Here is a 20,629-nt window from a genome sequence, read left to right as displayed (position 1 = left end):
ATCATAGTTCACTGTAAAAAAACAAAACAAACAAACTGCAGTTTGATCAATTATTACTTTCAGACTGGTGGATATTTCATATATATCGATGGCTGGCATATCACCTCTCCCAATTGGGACCAAAATGAACCAAGCAGTAACCGAGATTGTGTGTTTGTGAACACGGATGGAAAGTGGGAGACTGCTGACTGCAATAAGAACATGAGCAGCATTTGCATGAAGTCTACAGGTAAGGCACATGTAAATTTTAATAAATGCATATGTGGATCATCCTAAATGTTAATATCAACATACATCCTTCCTTTACAATTGTTACCTTAATATTTTATTCTTGGCATAGGTGGCATTGGCTTTTTGATTATGTGAAAGCTCATACAGCTCATTTCTCACTTGATGCAGAGAAGGCCTTTGATCGGGCTGAGTGGGCCTTCTTTTTTACCTTATCACTCAGTTTAGATTTGGACACATTTTCCATATTTGTATTGCATTATTACATATTAACCCTATAGCTGACGTGCTAACAAATGAAGTTGTATCTGAGGCCTTAAATATTCGAGGAGGCTGTCCTCAAGTTTTACCTTTGTCACCGCTTCTGTTTGTTCTAGCCAGAGGTTAGCCTGGAAATCCAGACCTAAATCAAGAAAGATTTAGGGTCTGGCCATGAGTAATGAAAATGGCCCAACTCGAGGGGCGGCACCAAGCATGCATTTGTAAATATCACTGCACACAATTGGATAACACTACGACCAATTAGAACAATACACAGGGTGACCTATCCAGAGCTTAGCTACCAACAGAGCTAACTGGTAGATTAGACTCTTGCCGTATCTGGTCAGCAAAACAGCAAAAACGTCCTTCTTGCAAAGGAAAGGCTTGAGCGCCGTCTTCTGTTCCTCTTTTAGAGAAAAAGTCAAGTCTAACTCGTTTATTGTAGCAGCCAAAGCCGTTTCAAATAACTGGTGTTCATCCGTAGCCATCTTGCAGTGTTCACTGACTGATTCCGGACTTCATCATCGCAGCGCTGTCGTCATCTGTTTAGCTCGCCTCTGGCCCACCTTTATCAGATACACCGATGTAATTGGTGCAGCTCGGTTTCATGGGCATAGGTAATGAGCATCATTACTGATTGCCAGAGTGACTCGCTGAGCAAATTCAAATTGTGCTCTCACGAGAACTCTGGATTTCCAGGGTAGCCAGAGGTGGGACTAAGAGATAAACTGGAAAAAATGTAGTCCTATTTAGGGCAATGTTTCATTTGCCGACAGACCTGACATCACCTGCTGAAACTGTAACAGATTGCAATGATTTGCAAGTCCTTTTTGACCTATATTCAACTCAATACCGTTCAAAGGTAAGATATTTATTGTTCAAACTTTTATTTTTTTTTAAATAAATAGTCAGTCTGAATTTGATGCCTGCAATATGTTCCAAAAAGTTGGGACAGATGCATGTTTTCCACTACGTTATATCACCTTTTCTTTTAACAACACTTAGGAAGTGTGTAGGATACTACTTGTTTTAAAAGTGAAGTTATTTCCCATTCTTGCTTGATACACGACTTCAGTTCCTTGGCATTGTCTTGCTGAAATGAGCAAGGACATTCCTGAAAAAGACACCCTCTGAATCACAGCATATGTTGCTCCAAAACCTGTATGTACTTTTGTATTAAGAGAGCCTTCACAGATGTGCAAGTTAGCCATGCCAGGGGTACCAACACTTCCTCATACTATCACAGATGCTGGCTTTAGAACTTTGCAGTGGTTATAATCTTGATGATGCTTCAGCCAAGAGCACACAATGTCTATGATTAGCAAAACCATTTTCAAATGTGGGCCTGTGTGTCAGCTCACTTTGTGTGTCAGTCCATCTTAGTTGAGCTCGGGCCCAGAGAAGTCGTGGTGTTTCTGGATGTTGTTGATATATGGCTTTCACTTTGCATGGTAGTGTAACTTGTATCTATAGCTGCAGCAAGAACTGTGTTTACTGTTAATGGTTTTCCAAGTGTTTACGAACCCATGTAGTTATCCTTGATAAACAAGTCATTTTTAATGCAGTAACATCTGAGGCACTAGTCAAAGGCATTTAATGTTGGTTTTCAGTGTTGGCCTTGACATGCAAAGATTCCTCCAGATTCTCTCAATCTTTTGATGATATTATGGATCATAGATGGTGAAATTCCTGTATACTTTGCAACCGTACAATAACAAAGGTTGATATCCAAATGTTAGACTATTTGCCCACACAGTTTTCACAAAGTGACCATCCTTGCTTGTGAAAAAAAAAAGCCTTTCAAGGACGCCCCTTTCATACATCTTAATGATACTATCATTGGTTATCAATTAAACTGTTTACCTGTGTAATGTTCAAAAAAGTGGGGTTTTTTTTAGCATTCAACAACTTCCCCAGTCTTGTTGCCTCTGTTTGTAACGTGTTGTAGGCTTAAAATTCAGAGTAATTGCACATTTTACAAAACACAATAACGTTTATCAGTTTGAACATTAAATATTTTGTCTTTGTACAGTATTAAATTGAATACAGGTCACATCACAGCACTCTTTTGATTTACAGTTTACACAGCATCCCAACTTTATTTTTGAAATTGGGATTGTACACCAGGGCTATGCAGTGCAATATACAGGCTATGTTCCACTTGCTAATGATCTGTACAATTAATAAAATGTGTGTTTTGTTTGTGTGTGAAGTGAATTAATGGCGCATCGCTTTTCTTCTTTGTAGCTGTAGCCAACTGTGAGATGGAACAGTACCTGGATGCTGGCAACATGTGTTTAGATAAAAATGCTGCACAGTGACAGTACAGATATTTCATACACCAGATGTTTGTCATGTGGATCTGCTAATACATATTTAGCACGTTTTAGCACGTTTCGCACGGCTGGTGCTTCCTCAGAGGGAAGATGGAGAAAAATCTGCTGCTGCTGCTGCTGCTGCTGCTGCTGCTGTACAGACCAGACACTTCGGCCTCTAGTTTCGCCGACCGGGCGAGGCGGGGGCGCAGCGCACTTGCGCTTCGCCAACCAGGTGTGGCCAGGCGGACTTTGCAAGTTTGGCACACCGTGCGCACTGGCGCAGCTATTCCTCTTTCCCACCTCCGTCCCTCCTACCTGCGCAAGTCGGAAAGAGGAAGGAGAAAAGGCGTGGAGTGGGTTTTACACAGCCAATTCACATCACACCAATCAAATGAGCCCCTCTCCTCGCCCTTAAATGCGCTGCGCGAAGGCGTAATGAGCGTTTACTCAATTCGCCATGGCAGAAGAGAGCAGCAGCGTCAGTCAGCCAAACTTCTCCTAGGAGGAAACTGATGCTTTGGTCCGGGAGGTCCAAGCTCGCAGTGTCCGAATATTCGGAACTACAAGCAGACCTCCACAGGCTGATGATGAAGATAGCCTGGGAGGAGGTCACCACAATTGTAAATCAATGTTGCCCGGATATACTGAGAACCGTTGCCCAGTGCAAAAAACGGTAATAAAAACAAATTATGAGCTCATTTGCATGTCGGACTAGACAAGACGTCACTGCATGTGTAGCCAAACTGACAGCTCTCTGACTGATCCCCACCACCGCGGCCACGGTGTGCTGGAAAGACCAAGTGGCGAAGAAGGTCAGAGCCACTGTCACCTTTACAGGAACAGGGTGAGCACAGGTGCCACCTGGGTGTGCATCAGAGGCCACGATGCGCGTCACCACTTGGACCACCTCGCGGGGTAGATGTAATTAGTTTGTGTAATGAAAAAGGGGTACGAGCGTTTCTCTAGTGCACGCGCGCTCTCTTTCTCTCTTGCTGTCTCACTCTGTTTCTTTTCTTTTGACTTTTCTAAGATGACAGATGTGAATATATACTCCCTATCTGATGCAAAGTTTAGTTTGCAGCTGTGTTAATCAAATCAAGTTGGGTTTCCATTACGCGTGCCAAACGTGCCAAACGGCGCCAATCCCCTTTGATCTGACATCAGATGTGATGGGACAGTCGATACAGAGATACATATATGTGCTGATTGCAGATAGTTGCATTGAATAGTGGTTTTTGTGGGTATATTGCATTGTTAATGTGCCTGACATTCTGGAAACCTGCCTGTGAGGTTTTGGTGACGTGTGTGCACTGTCCGCCGGTCATCCAAACTTCCACTTAGACCGCCTGCGCTGACAGTAGACCTGGTTTCAGCTGGCGAGCTTTTAGCGCACCTTCGGCGAAGCCTTTTGGCACGAAACTGTCACTGCGCCAAGCTGGATCTGTCGACACCTCCTCCTGATGCGGCGCCACACCCATCTCAGCGCACCTCGGTCTGCCAAACTACCAAACTGACTACTCTGTCGTCCAACTAAATACATATATATATATAAAAAAGAAACTATCGGTGGGGGCAGTGGGCAAGTAATCGGTCAAACACCAACGACCACCCAAGCCTTTCCACAGGGTCATTAATGTCTCTCTCATTCATAGATGTGCCACCAACACAGTCAAGCGAGTTCCCAGGATTTTGCCCTAACAACGCAGAAACACGCAAACAGCTGAGTGATCAGAGTGATGGCTGGCTACCATTTAGGGCTTATTGTTACCTATTTGTTACAAAAAAGTCTGAGTGGACTCATGCATCCTCCGATTGTGCAAAACATGGTAAGTCAACATATGGTCTAATTAATATTCTTAATTGCACAGCTGTGTTTAGCTGTAACTAAAGACAACTGTTGTTTTTTTGTTTTTAAAGGTGGAACTCTTGCAAGCATTGAAGATCCTTCTGAGCAAGAATTCATTGAAAGAAATATTAAAAGTTTTGAAAACAGCCACACCTCTTTCTGGATGGGCTTGTATAAAACTCACAAAGGTACAGTCACATTGTCTGTTTTTTCATGTTTTTTCAAGAATCGTTAAGATATACTTGATCATAAAGAAGGAAAATTGTGAAACAAAAGTTCTGATACAAAGAGGTTACACAACTGTTACACACATTAAAACCACTAACAGGTGAAGTGAACAACTTTGATTACTTTCTTCCGATACATTGTTCTGCTGGGAAACCTTTGGTTCTTGCATTCATGTGGATACCACCTGACATGTTCCACCCACTCAAACACCGCTGCAGACCAAGTACCCACGCACTGGGGCTAGACACCGTAGGACACTCCCAGAGATCCTGTGTTCATGCCTCGACAGGTCAGAGCCAAGTCCACTCCAAGGAGGCCCCACCTTGGATTAGGGGTAGATCTCGGGTACCGGCACGTCACAAGAATCCTTGAGCAGATTGGGATCTGGGAAATTTAGAAGCCAGGTTGACACCTTGAGCTTTTTGCCATTTCTGAACAGTTTTTGTGGTGCGGCATGCTGTTTTTGTCTGCTGGGGGGGCCACTGCCATTGGGGAGTACTGTTGCCATTAGCAGGGGTACTTGGTCTGCAACGGTGTTTGAGTGGATGGAACATGTCAAGTGGTATCCACATGAATGCCAGAACCAAAGGTTTCCCAGCAGAACAATGCATTGGAACAAAATAATGAAAGTTATTCACTTCACCTGTCAGTGGTTTTAATGTTTTGGCTGATCGGTGTATAGCTGCACTAATTACTATCTATACATCAAATACAGATGTGTAATGGTCAAAGTCTCAACTCATAGTGCCAAACCTATGAGGAATTATCCCCCAGTTCTGCAGCTGCCCTTAACTATACAGTGTTTTAGCATCTTTCAACTTGTTTTGATTTTCTGGTCCCAACACCATGTTAGAAACACATCTACAAATGCTAATATTGCTCTGTGTTTGCTGTTAGGCATCTGTCTGCTGATATGTCTACTGACATGTTTGCCCATAACAACTTCATTATAATATGTCAATGTTGTGTTGTCAGGTTGTTTTGCTGTCCCCACGTGGCCATTTAATGTGGCTTTGGGGTCAGTAAACAGTAAAAAAAATTACAAAGGTCGAATGCTAGGTTGTAGGTTATAAGAGCACATTTGGAAAAGTTCAATGTTGAAAAATCTTGTTGCTGCACACATTAAAAGAAAAGAACATCAAATTTAAGCAATTACTCATCTGGTACAAAAAGAAACTTTAAAGAGTGAAAAAAAAAAGGTTTTGTTTTTTTTCCCCCCTTTTTTGTTCCAAGGCAAGTGGCAGTGGTTGGATAAAATCGCTTTGGACTACACTAACTGGCGTGAAGATCAACCGGATATCAACAATTTTGGATTGATCAAAGTTATCGATGGGAAATGGTTCACAAGTGATCAGTGGCTTGACAGAGGATATGTGTGCAAAACACCCAAAGGTGACATCACTAAACTTAAAAGGACTCAGTTTGATCTGTTTTACAATAGGAGGAATGTGTAATACATACTGTAGTGTTAAAAATGAATTATTAAATAAAATTAAAAATTACATTGATTTAAATATGTAGAGTACAATGTCAGTGAAATGATACAGAAATGATGTGCCTTTGTAATACTTTTTTGATCATATTTCTCATCTCCCTAGTATTAGGACAAGTGCCGAAGACAACTGGTAAGTTATACTTTTTTATGACTTTTTTTTTTTTGACTCACAATTATAAAAAAATTTTCTGGTTGATCATCTACATATTAAATCTGTACAGTAAATCCTACGATGGATCCTCAAACCCATGGCCACATCATTTTGGCAGTTGTGCTGGTCATTACTGCGATTGCCATAGGGACAGTCATCACCTTGTTTCTCTTCAAAAAGTCTGGCCACCGCTTACTTATCCCTGGAAAGTCATCTACCTTTGACAACCCACTCTTCTTCACCAATGAGCGGGCCAAGCCTGGTCCTGTTGACACCAATAAATTGGTCGCAAATGCAGAGGAAGAGGACCCTGTGCCTGTTACCACTGTGTGATGCCAACATCAGCAGAATCTACAAGGGCATACAGTATATCTTGGGCAGATGGTTGATTGTATTCTGACAAGAGTTTCCATTTTTGTTTTTAAATGAAGGGTGTTTTAATGTAGTTGGCAATAACTGGCTTTAATAACACAATTTAAGCTGTAAGATGTAGGGGTGTTATGATTCACAAAATTCACAGGTCGGTTTGATATGATACAGTGATGTCATGGTTTGGTATGTTTTGAATGCAGCAAAAAATTAAGAAATGCCAGAGAAATTTCCCAGATTTTTAAAATGTTAAATGTATGAAAACTATCATTTTATGGGCTTTTTTTTTTATACAATGCATAAATTATAGGCTGGCTGAAATTGCCTCATTAAAGTTTGGGTAAAGCAAAATCAGTGATTTCTCTCAAAACACATTACACGTTAGAAAATACTGGTTGAAAACCTGAAAAGACTGGGAACTGTCTAGTACTAAATATTGGAGTTTCGTTAAACTGTTTTTCCTCATACTACAATACTGACATTATAGCACATAGTAGTGTTGTTTCCATTGCCCGCTCTGTGTGTGGCGAGTTCGCGAGCACTCATAGCTCTTTCAGCCTTATTAATGAATGTATAAACATCTCTTAAATGTCACAATAACATAAACACAAGCTAAACTTACTTTTCAGTCTCTCTGGCCTAATCAGCTACCTGGCCCACTGACTCAATACTGTGGGTGTGTGCTTTTGTGCTAACATTAGCTGCTATTAGCTACTGAATGATATTGCCGTTCCCTGGTTCGGGGTGTGTGTGTTGTGCAACCATGAATGTGCTGGCTCAACTGCAAGTTTGTTGCTTTGCAGTGGCTCGTTCTTTATTTAAGGGATCGTGTTTGTTACTGTGCTACTGGGTTGCCTGCTAAAAAGAGTCTGTTGCTGTGCAGTTGTTCGTTCTTATTCTTCATCGCCCTCATAATTCACAACAAAACTAAATGCCAGACCCTTCGATTTCTGGTCTGATAATGGCATTTCAAACCATCTTGAAACAAGCTAGCATAGCGTAGTGTGCCTCCCAGCATGTCTCACTGGAGGAGAATGTTTTAGATTGTGGGTGGGAGGGGCAGACAGCACATTGCCTGTTGCGTCATGTGGGTTGCCTTGTCAAGCACAGTGGTACTGACTGACACATTAAGCTGTATATTTTATTTTCAAAATGTAATAGGACAGTGAAAAGTATCGTTCAGTTTGTAATGCTTACCAAACCGAAAGCCTCCTAACGAACAGTTCAATACAAATAAATGTACTGTTACACCCTGAGTAAGATGTCTTTTTTGATAATCAGGTCTTTGTGCTTCCATTATATTCAGAATGCCACTGCTAACATTCCTCTCATTCATTACTATCCTCTCCTCTGATGTTTCACCAAGGAAGGGGCTTTGTGCCTCCAGACAAATGGGAGCGGAGCAGGGGAAAAAATAAAAGTGAAGATAAAAATGATGGTACTGGTTACAAACAGGCTTGTTAATAAACGACATGCTGACACACTGACTGAGTTGGTGTTTTTGTGTTTTTAGCAGAGCTATACCAGAGGATATTTAATTAACTGATTTACTCTCATTCTCTGAAAAAACTTGAGTGATATAATGTAGCCCCAGTGTTTTTGTTGTAGCCCCAATGTTTGTTTGTTTGTGAAGTGAGCAATGTGCCAGACTCTAAATAAAGAAAATAGCTTTTTGAATGCTACTCTGCTTGTCAGCAACCAGTCATGTCATAATTTAGGAGGCAACTTGGCCCTATGCGCTCTGATTATTTTGCATGCAGTTAACAGACCAGTCAGTTTTGTTTTAATGAAAACTCAACTCCAGACATTCGCTCCTGGTGTTTTTCATCAATATTTTAAGATGATAATGGGAGTAATGGGCAAACCAGCTTTAAAAGTGAGGTTTTAAAANCCATCCAAAGTGGGATGAATGCCGTCTCTCCTAATAAGACCAGGTTTTCCCCAGAAAGTTTGCCAATGATTAACGAAACCCACATCATTTGCTGGACACCAAAATAAGTGCTGTGCTGTGAGTAATCTGATTTATGCAGATGTAAGAGAGGTCCATATGGATTTTATAAAGTACCTGATAACCAAATATTTATAGAAACTAGAAAGTAGTGGTAGGGGCTGGTAGAATGTGTTAAACTGGGTTAGCCACTGCACAGCAGACCTGAGAGAAACACTTAGTGAGTACTAATTTATTTAACTGTGTATTTTATGACGACTACATTTGAGAATGGAATTTGATGTGGTAATGATAGAAGGAGTGTTTAATTGGATTAGCAATCCCACCACCACCACTAAATCTGCTGCCACAGAGAATTTGTAATAACTTGAAATTATTTTTAATTGTAAGTTTTATGGCAACTAAGAATTTACTGATTCATAGAATGTACATGGGTTTTATGGGTAAATGAAGGTGGTTGATTGTTTAGTTCATTCATTCACAATATATTTTACTGTAAACTACTATGCTTGCTAGGATTGTGAAATGTCTGCTAGACTTTTAAACAAGGCAAAAATAAAACGTATTTTTATTGGACCACAGTGTGAGTCAAGACAGACGGGACACCACTGCTGCATTAGATCATCCTTAAAGCTACCGTAGACAACATTCTATCTGTATAAATCCAGGTGACTCCTTAAATGTCTTTCAGATGAGAATTAAAGAGGCAATAGATAGGATACGTTTTCGTAGCTTAGCGCCACCTAGCGTCAGCAGTGTGGGGGGGCTATCACTGTCCGAGGGCTGCCATAGAATGGCAACGAGGATGTCAGCCGACCAACACTCGCTACCCGGTCCCTGGTTGCGGCAATTTGCAATGCTGGCCAGCTAGGAATTAACTAGCAGCCACTACAGTACAGTCCTCTCTCGTCTAGCTAACATTTAGCCGTGTTACTTACTGATCCATCAGAAAGAAAGCTAGCTGGGCATCTGTTTTGAAGCCTCTTTGGTCACGGAGCTCCCTCCATCTCTTGAACGGCTGACTGAGGTTTATTCTTGTTTTTCCTCTTCTTTTATCACTCTCATTTTTGTGCATCCTCGCCTCCTCAGACAGATTAGCTCGTTTTCTTTTGGGAGGCCGTTTTTCACTTGTCTCCAAACTTTGTCTGCCATTGCGCTCATGACTCAACTATCTCATGCCCAGCTCCTCATAAGGACCAGCTCCAGTCCCTGATTGGCTAACCGACCAGTTTCGCAATACATGACGCATTTCCTGCCGTAAAGCAGATGTTTTCCGTGAAAATTCGTCCCCGGCAGCAAAAGCTTATTGCAAAGATTGCAAAGCCATTAAGTAACCTATGTAAACACTGATAGTCTGATTTTACTGTGTGTACTACCCTGTGCAACCCACATCATTTTCATAATTATATATTTAGGAAGAAATGCTGTCTGTTGCTTCTTTAAAACAATGATATTAAAAGATATTGTAAATTGCAACCCATTGGCATCTATCCTTAAAGGGGCAAAAAGCGAAATCGTTTCACCGCTAGGTTTGCTGTTGTGCACTGCATGTAGACCAAAACAAAGTGTGTCATGAGCCACACCTCCCTCTACCTCTGCTCTCCACCCCCGACCCCACTCGCCTCGCCTGTGCAGCCGAGCACCGCAGCATCTCCACGAACTATTACATCCAGACGGTCCCGGTGTTTCTTCCGCAGGCTCCGCTTCACTCAGCTGCCCAATATACCCGCTGCTTCTTCCCACATTAACTTGAATAACAAACCAGGGCTCGGTGCGCCAAACGGAGAGCCGGGGCTAACGTTAGTTGGGAAGCTAGCGGAGGCTAACTGGCTGTACTGGCAGCTGAGTGAAGTGGAGCCTGAGGAAGAAGCACCAGTTAGCCCCGGTTTCACTACAGGCAGATTCAGTCGCCACAGGGGCGAGGAAATAAAACCTAAACAGCCAACTTAGTTTGGCTTAGTTTGGCTTAGTTTAGCAGTTAGCGATGTCTCACTCACTCTTGGTCTCTGCTGTGTTTAGCTATTTCCCTGCTTTCCTGTTAGCGTTAGCACTAGTCGGCTGCCACGCTAACGTCCCTACTCTTCTCTGTGAGCCGGAGCCGTGAGCCCGCGAGCCCGCCAGGCTCATGGAGAAGAGTAGGAACGTTAGCGTTAGCACTAGTCAGCTGCCACGCTAACATTCCTACTCTTCTCCGTGAGCCCGCGGCTCATGGCTCCGGCTCAGGCAGAGTAGGGACATTGGGCGTTAATTCCTGGAGTTAGCACTAGAGCTACTACGGCTACTGGAGTAACTTAGCACTTCTACCAGCTCTTCTAGTCACTGAGCCTCGCCTCCATCTCAGCAAATATATTACATTTATCACAGCTACCATCATCATTGAAGTAGGCAGGGAAATAGCTAAACACAGCCTGCATGGCTGCCCGCCGGGCTACATTTTACAATGCTAATTGCAAATGTTAGCTGCGCTGCCGGGCTACTCACCTAACACAACCGAAACGCCTGACCCATTGATGGGACAGAGCCGCTAATAACTCAAGCTCCGGACATTAACTCATGCTACGATTGTAACATTAAATTTAATTCAATCGACACAGCGACATGTGCTTAATGCTACTGTAACACTAATTACACGGGGGGATTCACATGAACGTACATGAACGCGCAGCCGGACCGGCTTGTAAACAACGTACATGAACGCGCAGCCGGACCGGCTTGTAAACAAGGGGCTGGAAATCAACACAGAGAGAGGTTATATGAGGTCATGCTATACTCCAGATGAAATTACACCTCTAGTTCTTCACATAGCAATTTTTTAATTCCTTCAATCTAGAAATGATGAATTTCGCTTATTGCTCCTTTAATGTTGTTTGACCTTTATATGAAACTTCAAAGAGAAAGCTCAACTTGTCAAGTGAAGTGCTCACCTTTGCAAGCTCGCATAATTCATGTTTCTATAAGCATTCTGTAGGGCTTACAATAGTCTACAAGTTTTAAGGCAAAAATATTAAATATCAAAACCAAACATTTATTATTGTGTTGATTTCAAACTATGTCCAGTTTTCCCCCTGTAAGTACCTGACAGCATCAGTATGCCACTGCTAAAATATGTCTGTCACTCACTAATGTTATATGTTTTTTGCAGGACGAACGCTTAATATGCAGGTCAATTCACACATCTGTGTGTGAAGATAAACAAGAAACTATTATAACAAGCAATGGGTAGATGTCAACAATCAAGCAAGAAATGCTTATCACTGATTCTACATTATCATTTGGGAAAGGGAAACTGCAACTTCACGTGAGCATCACACAGTAACGTTACAGCAAACTAGGGCTGTAATGGTTTGTGTATACGTGCTGAACCATGTGGATGCATTTTATGTTGAACCACAGTTCTGCCAAACAACTTTTAGCTGTACGCTGTTAGCAATATATGCTAACATTACCACAACAAGCAGTTTGGCCTGGAAGTCCCACACAATGTGGCAAGTGCAAATGAAAAAGCAGAGCTTAAGACCTTCCTGCAGGTTCCTGTTCAGCAACAACAGCAATGGAGAGAGTTGTGTATAAGACGAGGATGATGTGTCAGCGTTGTTTGATGGTTGTAGGAGAGGTGAACTGAAACATATCCAACATGCACATGAGACAGCATCATCCATCCATCTCTGATAACCCAGATGATAAATGTTTGGGTACTTTGAATGTTTAAAATAGCCAAGGTGGAACTAATTAAAAATGCTCCTCCTAATGGAAGGTTTGTTTTTATCATGCATTTTGGTAGTTTAATTTTCACAACATAACGTGTTTTTCAGTTTTATAGCCTAGTGTGACATGTTGCCATTTGGGAAAGTGTTTGTTCAGTGTTTGTACAGTTGGCAAAATTTCTGGTGGGCAAAATCTTATCACAGTCCCTAGCAGGAGGACTTTTGTCTGTCTTTGACACCTGCACTACAGTCTGTTCAAAATAAATTAAAAAGAAATATCTTTGCTTATACATTATTTCCGGCTGTACCAGTCTCACACAGGACTGTAACTCCTAAACCAAGGTATAAATCGCAGCTTATTTCCACTGTTTCACCCAAACAGGACATGAAATCAGGAATGCGCCCAGAGTGGGGGGCTCGAATCCAGGGTGGGGGAGCCCCTCTGTGCGGAGTTTGCATGTTCTCCCCGTGTCAGCGTGGGTTTTCTCCGGGTACTCCGGCTTCCTCCCACAAGCAAAAAACATGAAGGCTAGGTTAATTGGTGACTCTAAAATTGCCCGCAGGTGTGAATGTGAGCGTGAATGGTTTTCTGTCTCTATATGTCAGCCCTGCAATAATCTGGTCACCTGTCCAGGATGTACCCCGCCTCTCGCCCAAATGTCAGCTGGGATAGACAGCCCCCCCAGGAACCCTCAACAGAATAAGCAGTTAAGGAAAATGAATGAATAAATACATTTAAAAAGTTTTTGTGAGAACACATGCTTCACCTCTGCTTCTGCAACTCCCCCTAAGGTAAACACTGAATTCTCATTTTAAAAGAGAAAAAGCAATGTTCACTGAGAGCTGATACAATAACCAGGAGAAAAAGGCTGAGGACAACAGTATGAGAGGAAGACATCTAAATCTACCCAAAGGCTGCTAGGAATGGCAGTGTTTATATGTAGTCACAGTTAAAGCAGTTATTAGGGACCTTGGCCGAAGGACGAAGTCCCTCTTGTTCAGTTTTGTTCTTGATGAAAGCTTGTGTTGAAAAGATGTGGACAAGAATTTAAAACTGCATTATTTTTCTTTTTGTCTACTTATGGAAAGTAAAACAAGCTCAAAACACAACACTAACATTCAATATAATTACGACATAAAGTTATCGTGGAGAAGGTGTTTTAATATTTGTTAAGAGCTGTATTTCTGGCCATCCAGCAAGTCCAATACCTACTCTCATTTTAGCTTTGTTTTGGAGAATCCAACTCTTTAAACCTCTACAAATATTACTTTACTATTCCCCTTTGTTTATCATTATTTGACTTAAAGATAGAACATTAAATGACATAATAAGGAAGCCCAAGTCAGTGAGTAGGATCTTTTCTTTTTATTTTCTAACCACTGGTCAAGGATTGATGATGTTTTACTCGTGTCATTCGGACCTAAACCGTATGGTCTGCCCGTTGTGTATGGCTCCAATGATGTGAGAACATCACTAAAATGAACCACAAGTTGATCAGAATGTCTTAGGAAAGTAAATGATGTTAAAGGTCCCTTTGGTTTCTACCTGATGCTGCTTCAGATAGACAAACACCACCATACCAAGCCACAGTGCACAGTTTATATGTCACAATTTAGTACAAATAAAGAGTAACTATCTTCACACATTTATGACTTTTCACTACACATTTGTTTATCTGTTTTTCAGAAATGGAGACTAAAGGACAGAAAGAAATCATCTAATTTGTATACTCATCTACTTCAGACCTGTATTGTCAGACTATCAGCAAACATAATTTTGTTGTTTTTTTTATATGTGTCTTAAAGTGTGGTGTGCAGCCAATATCATCCAATTTTGATGGCCACTCTGTCATATAGGTTATCATTAGGATTGGGTTTCGTTTAGATTGCAACAATTTTGATTGTGGCTCTGCTTATCGTTTTCAGTTTAACAATTCTTGATTTTGATTCGGCATATTACTCCAAGCATTTCCTAAACTAACAGCCAGCCTCCATTTGGCAGATTCACTGTTTTGAATAATGTCATTAACATGACCTCGCTGATTCTCCGTCCTTGTCCAGCATCAACTCAGACATCCAAATTCTAAACACAGACTGAATTAACAAATGCAATGCAATCATATCTGGCCAAAGATATGTGTCCAATAAACACAGTTTTCATTTGGCTGCATTCTGTAATGGCATATTGATTTTGAGTTAGCTTACATTTCAGCTACAATTTCTTTTGTTTCTTTTGTTAATTTATGCAAAGATTTGTACAATACATTAGTGGTAATGTAGCGCAGCAAGAAAGTGAAAGCGGGGCTCTGTTTATGTAAATATAACAGTGTTGTAATAATATTTTTTGCCTAAAATAAAGGACTCACTATATTGAAAACCTATCAACATCACTGATGATCATAAAAGAAGTTGGCCTTCCTAACACTGTATAGTACTAATTTTGTTTATCTCAAAATAATACATCACTAAGTCTAAATAGCGTAATGTAAGAGCCTGGCCTTCCTAACTCCATTAGATGATGACATAGCTAAAAGGAAAAAAACACATTTAAATGGCATATGAACTGCATTTAATGAGCCAAACACACTAAAAAAACTCACGCTGGCTTTATACCAGACTAGTCCATCTTATTTATCTTGTCTATCACTAAAGCTGTACCCATGGAGAGTCTCTCGATTGTTTACCAGACAACCTGTTCCTCTTTGGGGTCAATACAAGACTACAGATGGCTGGACATTAAAACCTTCCCAGCTGACTACTTTCTTAATATTTTAAGTTGCATCACTTTCACTTCTTAGATCTTAGTAACTTTAGTAGATTATGTCGAGGAAATTTTGGTCTAAAATTTCGCTGAGACACACAAAATGATGCAGACATCAACCAAGGATTATGAAACCCCTCGATTTCAATTCTGTGTTGCTTAACTGCTTCGTCTGCTATGCAATTTGTATGGGCACATCTCACCTGTTCCTATTTTGACCTCTTACTTAACACAAGTGTTCACTTCTCAAATTTGAGTAGATTATGTCGAGAAAATGTTTGGTCCAAAATTTCGCTGAGACACACAAAATGATGCAGACATCAAGCAAGGATTATGAAACCCCTCAATTTCAATTCTGTGTTGCTTAACTGCTTCATCTGCTAAGCAATTTGTATGGGCACATCTCACCTGTTCACATTTTGACCTCTTACTTAACACAAGTGTTCACTTCTCAAATTCACAGACTCACTTCCTCTTTGAACATGATGTTCTTTTTAAAAAGGCACACATCCTTTTTTTCCTCATAAATTTGGTCCAGTCATTCAAATCCTATTGACTATAACCATTTTTTAAATTAACTCAATACAATGTATAAATCATTTACGGTACAGTAATAACTATCATTAACTGAGTATTCAGATATGTGTGCTTCAGTTAGTATTTCAACATCAAAACACTTTCTCTCTCTTTGCAGCCGTGCAGGAGCCTAGTTCCTCTGCTGTTTCTGCAAGCCAAGGGTTAAGGATGTGGGCCAATGAGGGCTTGCAGCATTTACTCCCTTAGCTGATATTAATTTATCAACCATAATAATGTGTCTGCTCATATTATTTTAATCCTGGCCTTTACATTTACTCTCTATGTCCAACTTCTGCACGGCCTAGAGATGTTCAGCTAGCACTGCATTAGCTCTCGAAGGCAGCAAGATCATCCAATAAAATTTGCAAATACATGCTTTGACTACCGTCTGCCTGTGTGGTTCATAGTAGAGGTCAAATACACAAAAAGGGCTTTAGTTTCTGAGATACCCCTGCTCGAGGTGGAACTAAGTACAACCGTATGATAACTTTAATGTGTCTAGTTTTGAAATGGATAGTTGTATAAAATATTCTATTGCAAAATTTGCTTAATTGGTTGATGTTTGGTTCCTCCCACAAATTGAAAAAAGTCGCTTTAGCACATGGATCTCAGGAAATCATCATCGGCTTGTCACCAAATTTAAACTGAATGTTCACAGACAGACATTGCATACCATAAAGCAAAGACTCTTTCTATACCTTTGTACATTTTTGAAATGTATACATAACTGGACTAAATATATATATAAATACACGTTTCATATACCATATAGATATACACTGGGGTCCTCAGTATTTGCACATGCTTTATATAGCCTATTGTTACACATGGAGGAGGAAGAAAACATTAAAAAAAACGTGCTATCTGTTGAAAACAAGAGAGGGAGACATCTGAACTGATAGAAATATCTTAATATGACACCTACAAATGTATGTATGATCACAATTGGCAGGGTGGAATTTTTATTGTATTACTTGATGAGAAATGCCAGCTTTAAATGTATTTTGTAATTAGCTGTATTTCTAAAAGTGTAGTTACTCAGTTACACCACAAGAGGAAGTATTACTAAAATAAGCGCTGATGCATTTATGTTTAAGAATGTGTTTATTCATATAAATGCTGAGTAAAACTCATAATTGAAAGATGTGGAGGATATCAATGGGGTCTCACAGTACTGTGGTAATTTTGGCAAGCTCTGTTGTTGTAAAGTTTGAACAAAGGTAAGCAGCATTTTCAAGTATTGAAGTAGTATTGCAATTTTTTTCTTAATAGATCTGAGTACTTTGTCATTAGTGTACGTTAACCTCAGTTTACTGGAATATTAAATGGGTTTTCTTTTAGTCACACACACACACACACACACACACACACACACACACACACACACACCATTTTCAGACACAGTTCATGCAGTGTTGCGCCTGCACTGTTCACCTCTCCATCTTCTGCTGCTGTCTGTCTGACTCTCTGCATTGACTTTAAGAGAGTACGTTTGCACATGGAGTTTTCACTTAAGTAAAATGAAAAAGAAAAAAGAAAAGTAAAATGAGTTTTTGACCTTTCATTTGTTTTGCAGCCACGTCAAAAAGTTATGCAATGTGATTTCTGACAGAGAATGTTTGGTCAGATCAGTATTACTGTGCAGTTGATTTCATGTGTTTGAGCCGTAATCTAAAGAATAAAGTAACTTAACCGCAAAACACACTTTGTCATCTGGAAATAGGATACCAGACTCCCTTTAAATATGTTCTTAGTTTTGAGAGTTGTGGAGTTAGGGAACACTTGATAATTTGTCAACTCATTGTCCCACCATGGCCAATCAGAGATCATTTTATGTCACTATAATAATGATAATATAATAGCATAACAATGCAAATACACGCTTCAAAAGAGCAGTGAACTGTTAATTCTTAAAAATATTCAGACATTGGAACTGGAATATGAAAACAATACATATCATTTTTTAAAGTAGTTAACACCCAATATACCAGAAACTATACATAAAATTATAGAACCACTATAAAAGTAGCCTAAAATTCCTCAGTGTAAGACTTAATAAAAATTTTGGCCAACAAAAACGAAACCAAGGGATGCCTTTTTTTGACAAGTTCTATTTTTCTTTGGACGAGTAGGTGGGGATGGAGATGAAAAAAAAGGGAGATTTGCTGCCCTCTGAGTCTTACAACGGACAGGAAAACCTTGCTGTTTATTCTGGCATCATGTTGGCTATAATATTGGTGACAATTTTATGTAAGTTAACATGCATGTAAGCACACCGGGCAATACTGAGGTTAGCTAAATGATTATGGTCACATCCATATATCGTATTATAAGTCCATAATGTAATTATCGTGACAGGCCTAGTCAGCAGTGCCTTATTTCTTAAGATGGAGAGAACAGATATACAATGATGATTTTTTTTTTTAAATATGATTTTCAAAATAAAACTTGGTGGAATGATTTCAGAGTGTGTATCAGTTAGGGCTGTCAACGAATATGCAAAATTAGAATATATACTCAAATAATAGAAAAAAACTGACAATTTATTATGAAAATTATCATTTGATTGTGGGGAAATAAAGTAAAAAAAATAGCTGCACTACCACAACAAACTGCCTCAGGAGTTACGCAGATGTCTTGAGCTTCATTTCACAGCAGTCATCTCTATCCAAGGCATGTGGGTGCTGGTGAGAAAATTGTTTGTTTTCAAAGGTGTAAATTGGTGCATTTTTGTATTCTGGTCATGAAGTTTATCCCTGGCAAAATCATCAGTTTATGCATAAAAAGTATAAAACAATACATTTTACTTTCAGAAAGTAAGCTACTAGTTATGAAGGCTGCAGTGTTTCCCCAGAATTTTTTTCCAGCAGCAGTGCTTAAGTGCACAAGTTTTATTTTGCACCCTTGACACAAAAAGACACGCATTTGTACACAGATGTAGATGCCGAACTACATTTTATAAAACACGTCCCATACTCCATATGCTGTTACAATCATTCCGTCACAGGGGCAGATGTAACATTTGACATTCATTAAACTATAAGTAACTGAGTTTTAGGCTTGTCGCATCATCTACAGTGTTCAGTGCCATGTGTGTGTGGCAAACGAAGAGTGAGCGATGCGGTGTCTGCATTCAGGACAGGCAGGTGAGCTGCATGTCAGGGTTTTTAATGTAAGTGTATTTAATGGATTTTTTTTATAAACTTCAGGTTGTTGGATATCAAGTTAGCAGTAAACCAGAGCTACGTTTTGTCAGAACTGCCTGACCAGTGGAGCAATTTTAGTGGCACATACAAAAAATGTCCCACATGTTTTGTGTCATCTGATCGGCTCTTTTGATCAGCCTTAAAACTATTTCGAACAATATCGGTCATTCAGTGGCCAATCGATCAGAGCACCCTTATCAGAAGATGTTCAATTTATAATCATGACTTGTCCAGGATTGGCTGCTTAAAGTAGATGGCAAGTTAATTGCGTATGGGAAGGTTTTAATATAGAAATGGCACTAATTATTTAGAAGCAGCAGAGCATCACTGCTAAATGCATAGAAGGGAAACACTTGGCCTATGGTCTTTAATAATTTAGCCGTGGGGCTGTTTAATACAGAATTTTGTTAACATAACCCATCCCTTCAGAGAAGTCAGTTCATATTAAATAAACTGCCATACTTTTGGTAACAATGAGTTTCTCTTTCCCTCACCGTATCAGTTGTTTAAAACAAAGGGAGAAAGTAAGGGAGAAATGCCACCATGACACAATATTTCCACTTGGAGTCAATTAAACTGACCAATTACAAATCGTGTAGGAACAAACATAATGGCAGTCCCCGTGAGGATCTAATTCTTCTCCAAATTTTTGTTTGTTTTCAAGCAATTTGAAGCAAATAATAAGTGTAAAATCTTTTTTTGCATTAGCAGTAAAATTAAACTGACAATGACAAAACATATGAGTCACTTTTGATAGAAATTTGTCTGTAGACAGTGCTCTTGCCCTGATGTATGCATGCACACAATCAAAGACCCAAGAGTGTTCCATACAGTAACAATGACCTGAGAGCCCCCCCTTGTGCCACAAGAAAACACTGTCAGATTACATAAGAAATATCACATGCATTGTGAAACCATAATGATTACACAGCACAGTCCATTCTTTATACCACCAAAAAATGCTAAGTTTTGTTCATTTTTTAATGTGTAGTTATGTAGAACTTTTAAAATTCAAGATTTTGTTGAACTATGAGTAATCATGTCTCTGATATTGTTTTGCACTCTCATGGGCATAATGTGTAAAAATAGATATTTGAATATATTCTAACGTGTTTCTTTTAAAAAGAATATCCAAGTCCTAGTAGTAGTAGTTTTTTAACATTTTCAGAACATTTCTACTACAATGCAATACGATTGATTAACGTGATGATTTTCGTCACTACAACTGTGATATGAAATTTCCATTCTGTTTAATCCCCAGTATGGGGAGACATTAAGTGGTGTAAAATGATATGAGGAGAGCATAGTGACAGTCTTAAGTCATGTTGTTTAACAACACTACTGTTTCTTGATAGTAATCAATCAACCATAAAAGTTTTAGAGCATTTCTGGCAATCGGTTCTTGACAAGGTTAAGCATTTGCTTGCAAAGACCAAAAAAAAAAAACAAAGTCAGCATTCTGAGAGCTTCCTTGTCTTGAACATTACACAATACTTTCACCAGTATACTGGATGTGTCAGTACAATCCTCTCTAAGAA

The 20,629-nt window shown here is 39.8% G+C and overlaps 1 protein-coding gene across 1 annotated transcript in view; it reads left to right on the top strand.

Moving 5' to 3' along the window:
- LOC126382744 (macrophage mannose receptor 1-like) overlaps positions 1 to 8,152 on the top strand; it is a 33,102-nt gene extending 24,950 nt beyond the window's left edge. Inside the window, exons 27-32 of the mRNA XM_050032796.1 lie at positions 64 to 229; positions 4,460 to 4,633; positions 4,725 to 4,841; positions 6,115 to 6,273; positions 6,480 to 6,506; positions 6,598 to 8,152. Of these exons, the coding sequence (XP_049888753.1) occupies positions 64 to 229; positions 4,460 to 4,633; positions 4,725 to 4,841; positions 6,115 to 6,273; positions 6,480 to 6,506; positions 6,598 to 6,860 (906 nt within the window). The 3' untranslated portion in view covers positions 6,861 to 8,152. The remainder of the gene's footprint in view (positions 1 to 63; positions 230 to 4,459; positions 4,634 to 4,724; positions 4,842 to 6,114; positions 6,274 to 6,479; positions 6,507 to 6,597) is intronic.
- The last annotated feature ends 12,477 nt before the right edge of the window (positions 8,153 to 20,629 follow it).

Source organism: Epinephelus moara, chromosome 21 (assembly GCF_006386435.1).
Source record: "Epinephelus moara isolate mb chromosome 21, YSFRI_EMoa_1.0, whole genome shotgun sequence".
NCBI classification, from domain to species: domain Eukaryota; kingdom Metazoa; phylum Chordata; class Actinopteri; order Perciformes; family Serranidae; genus Epinephelus; species Epinephelus moara.
This window is presented reverse-complemented; position numbering and strand designations above follow the sequence as displayed.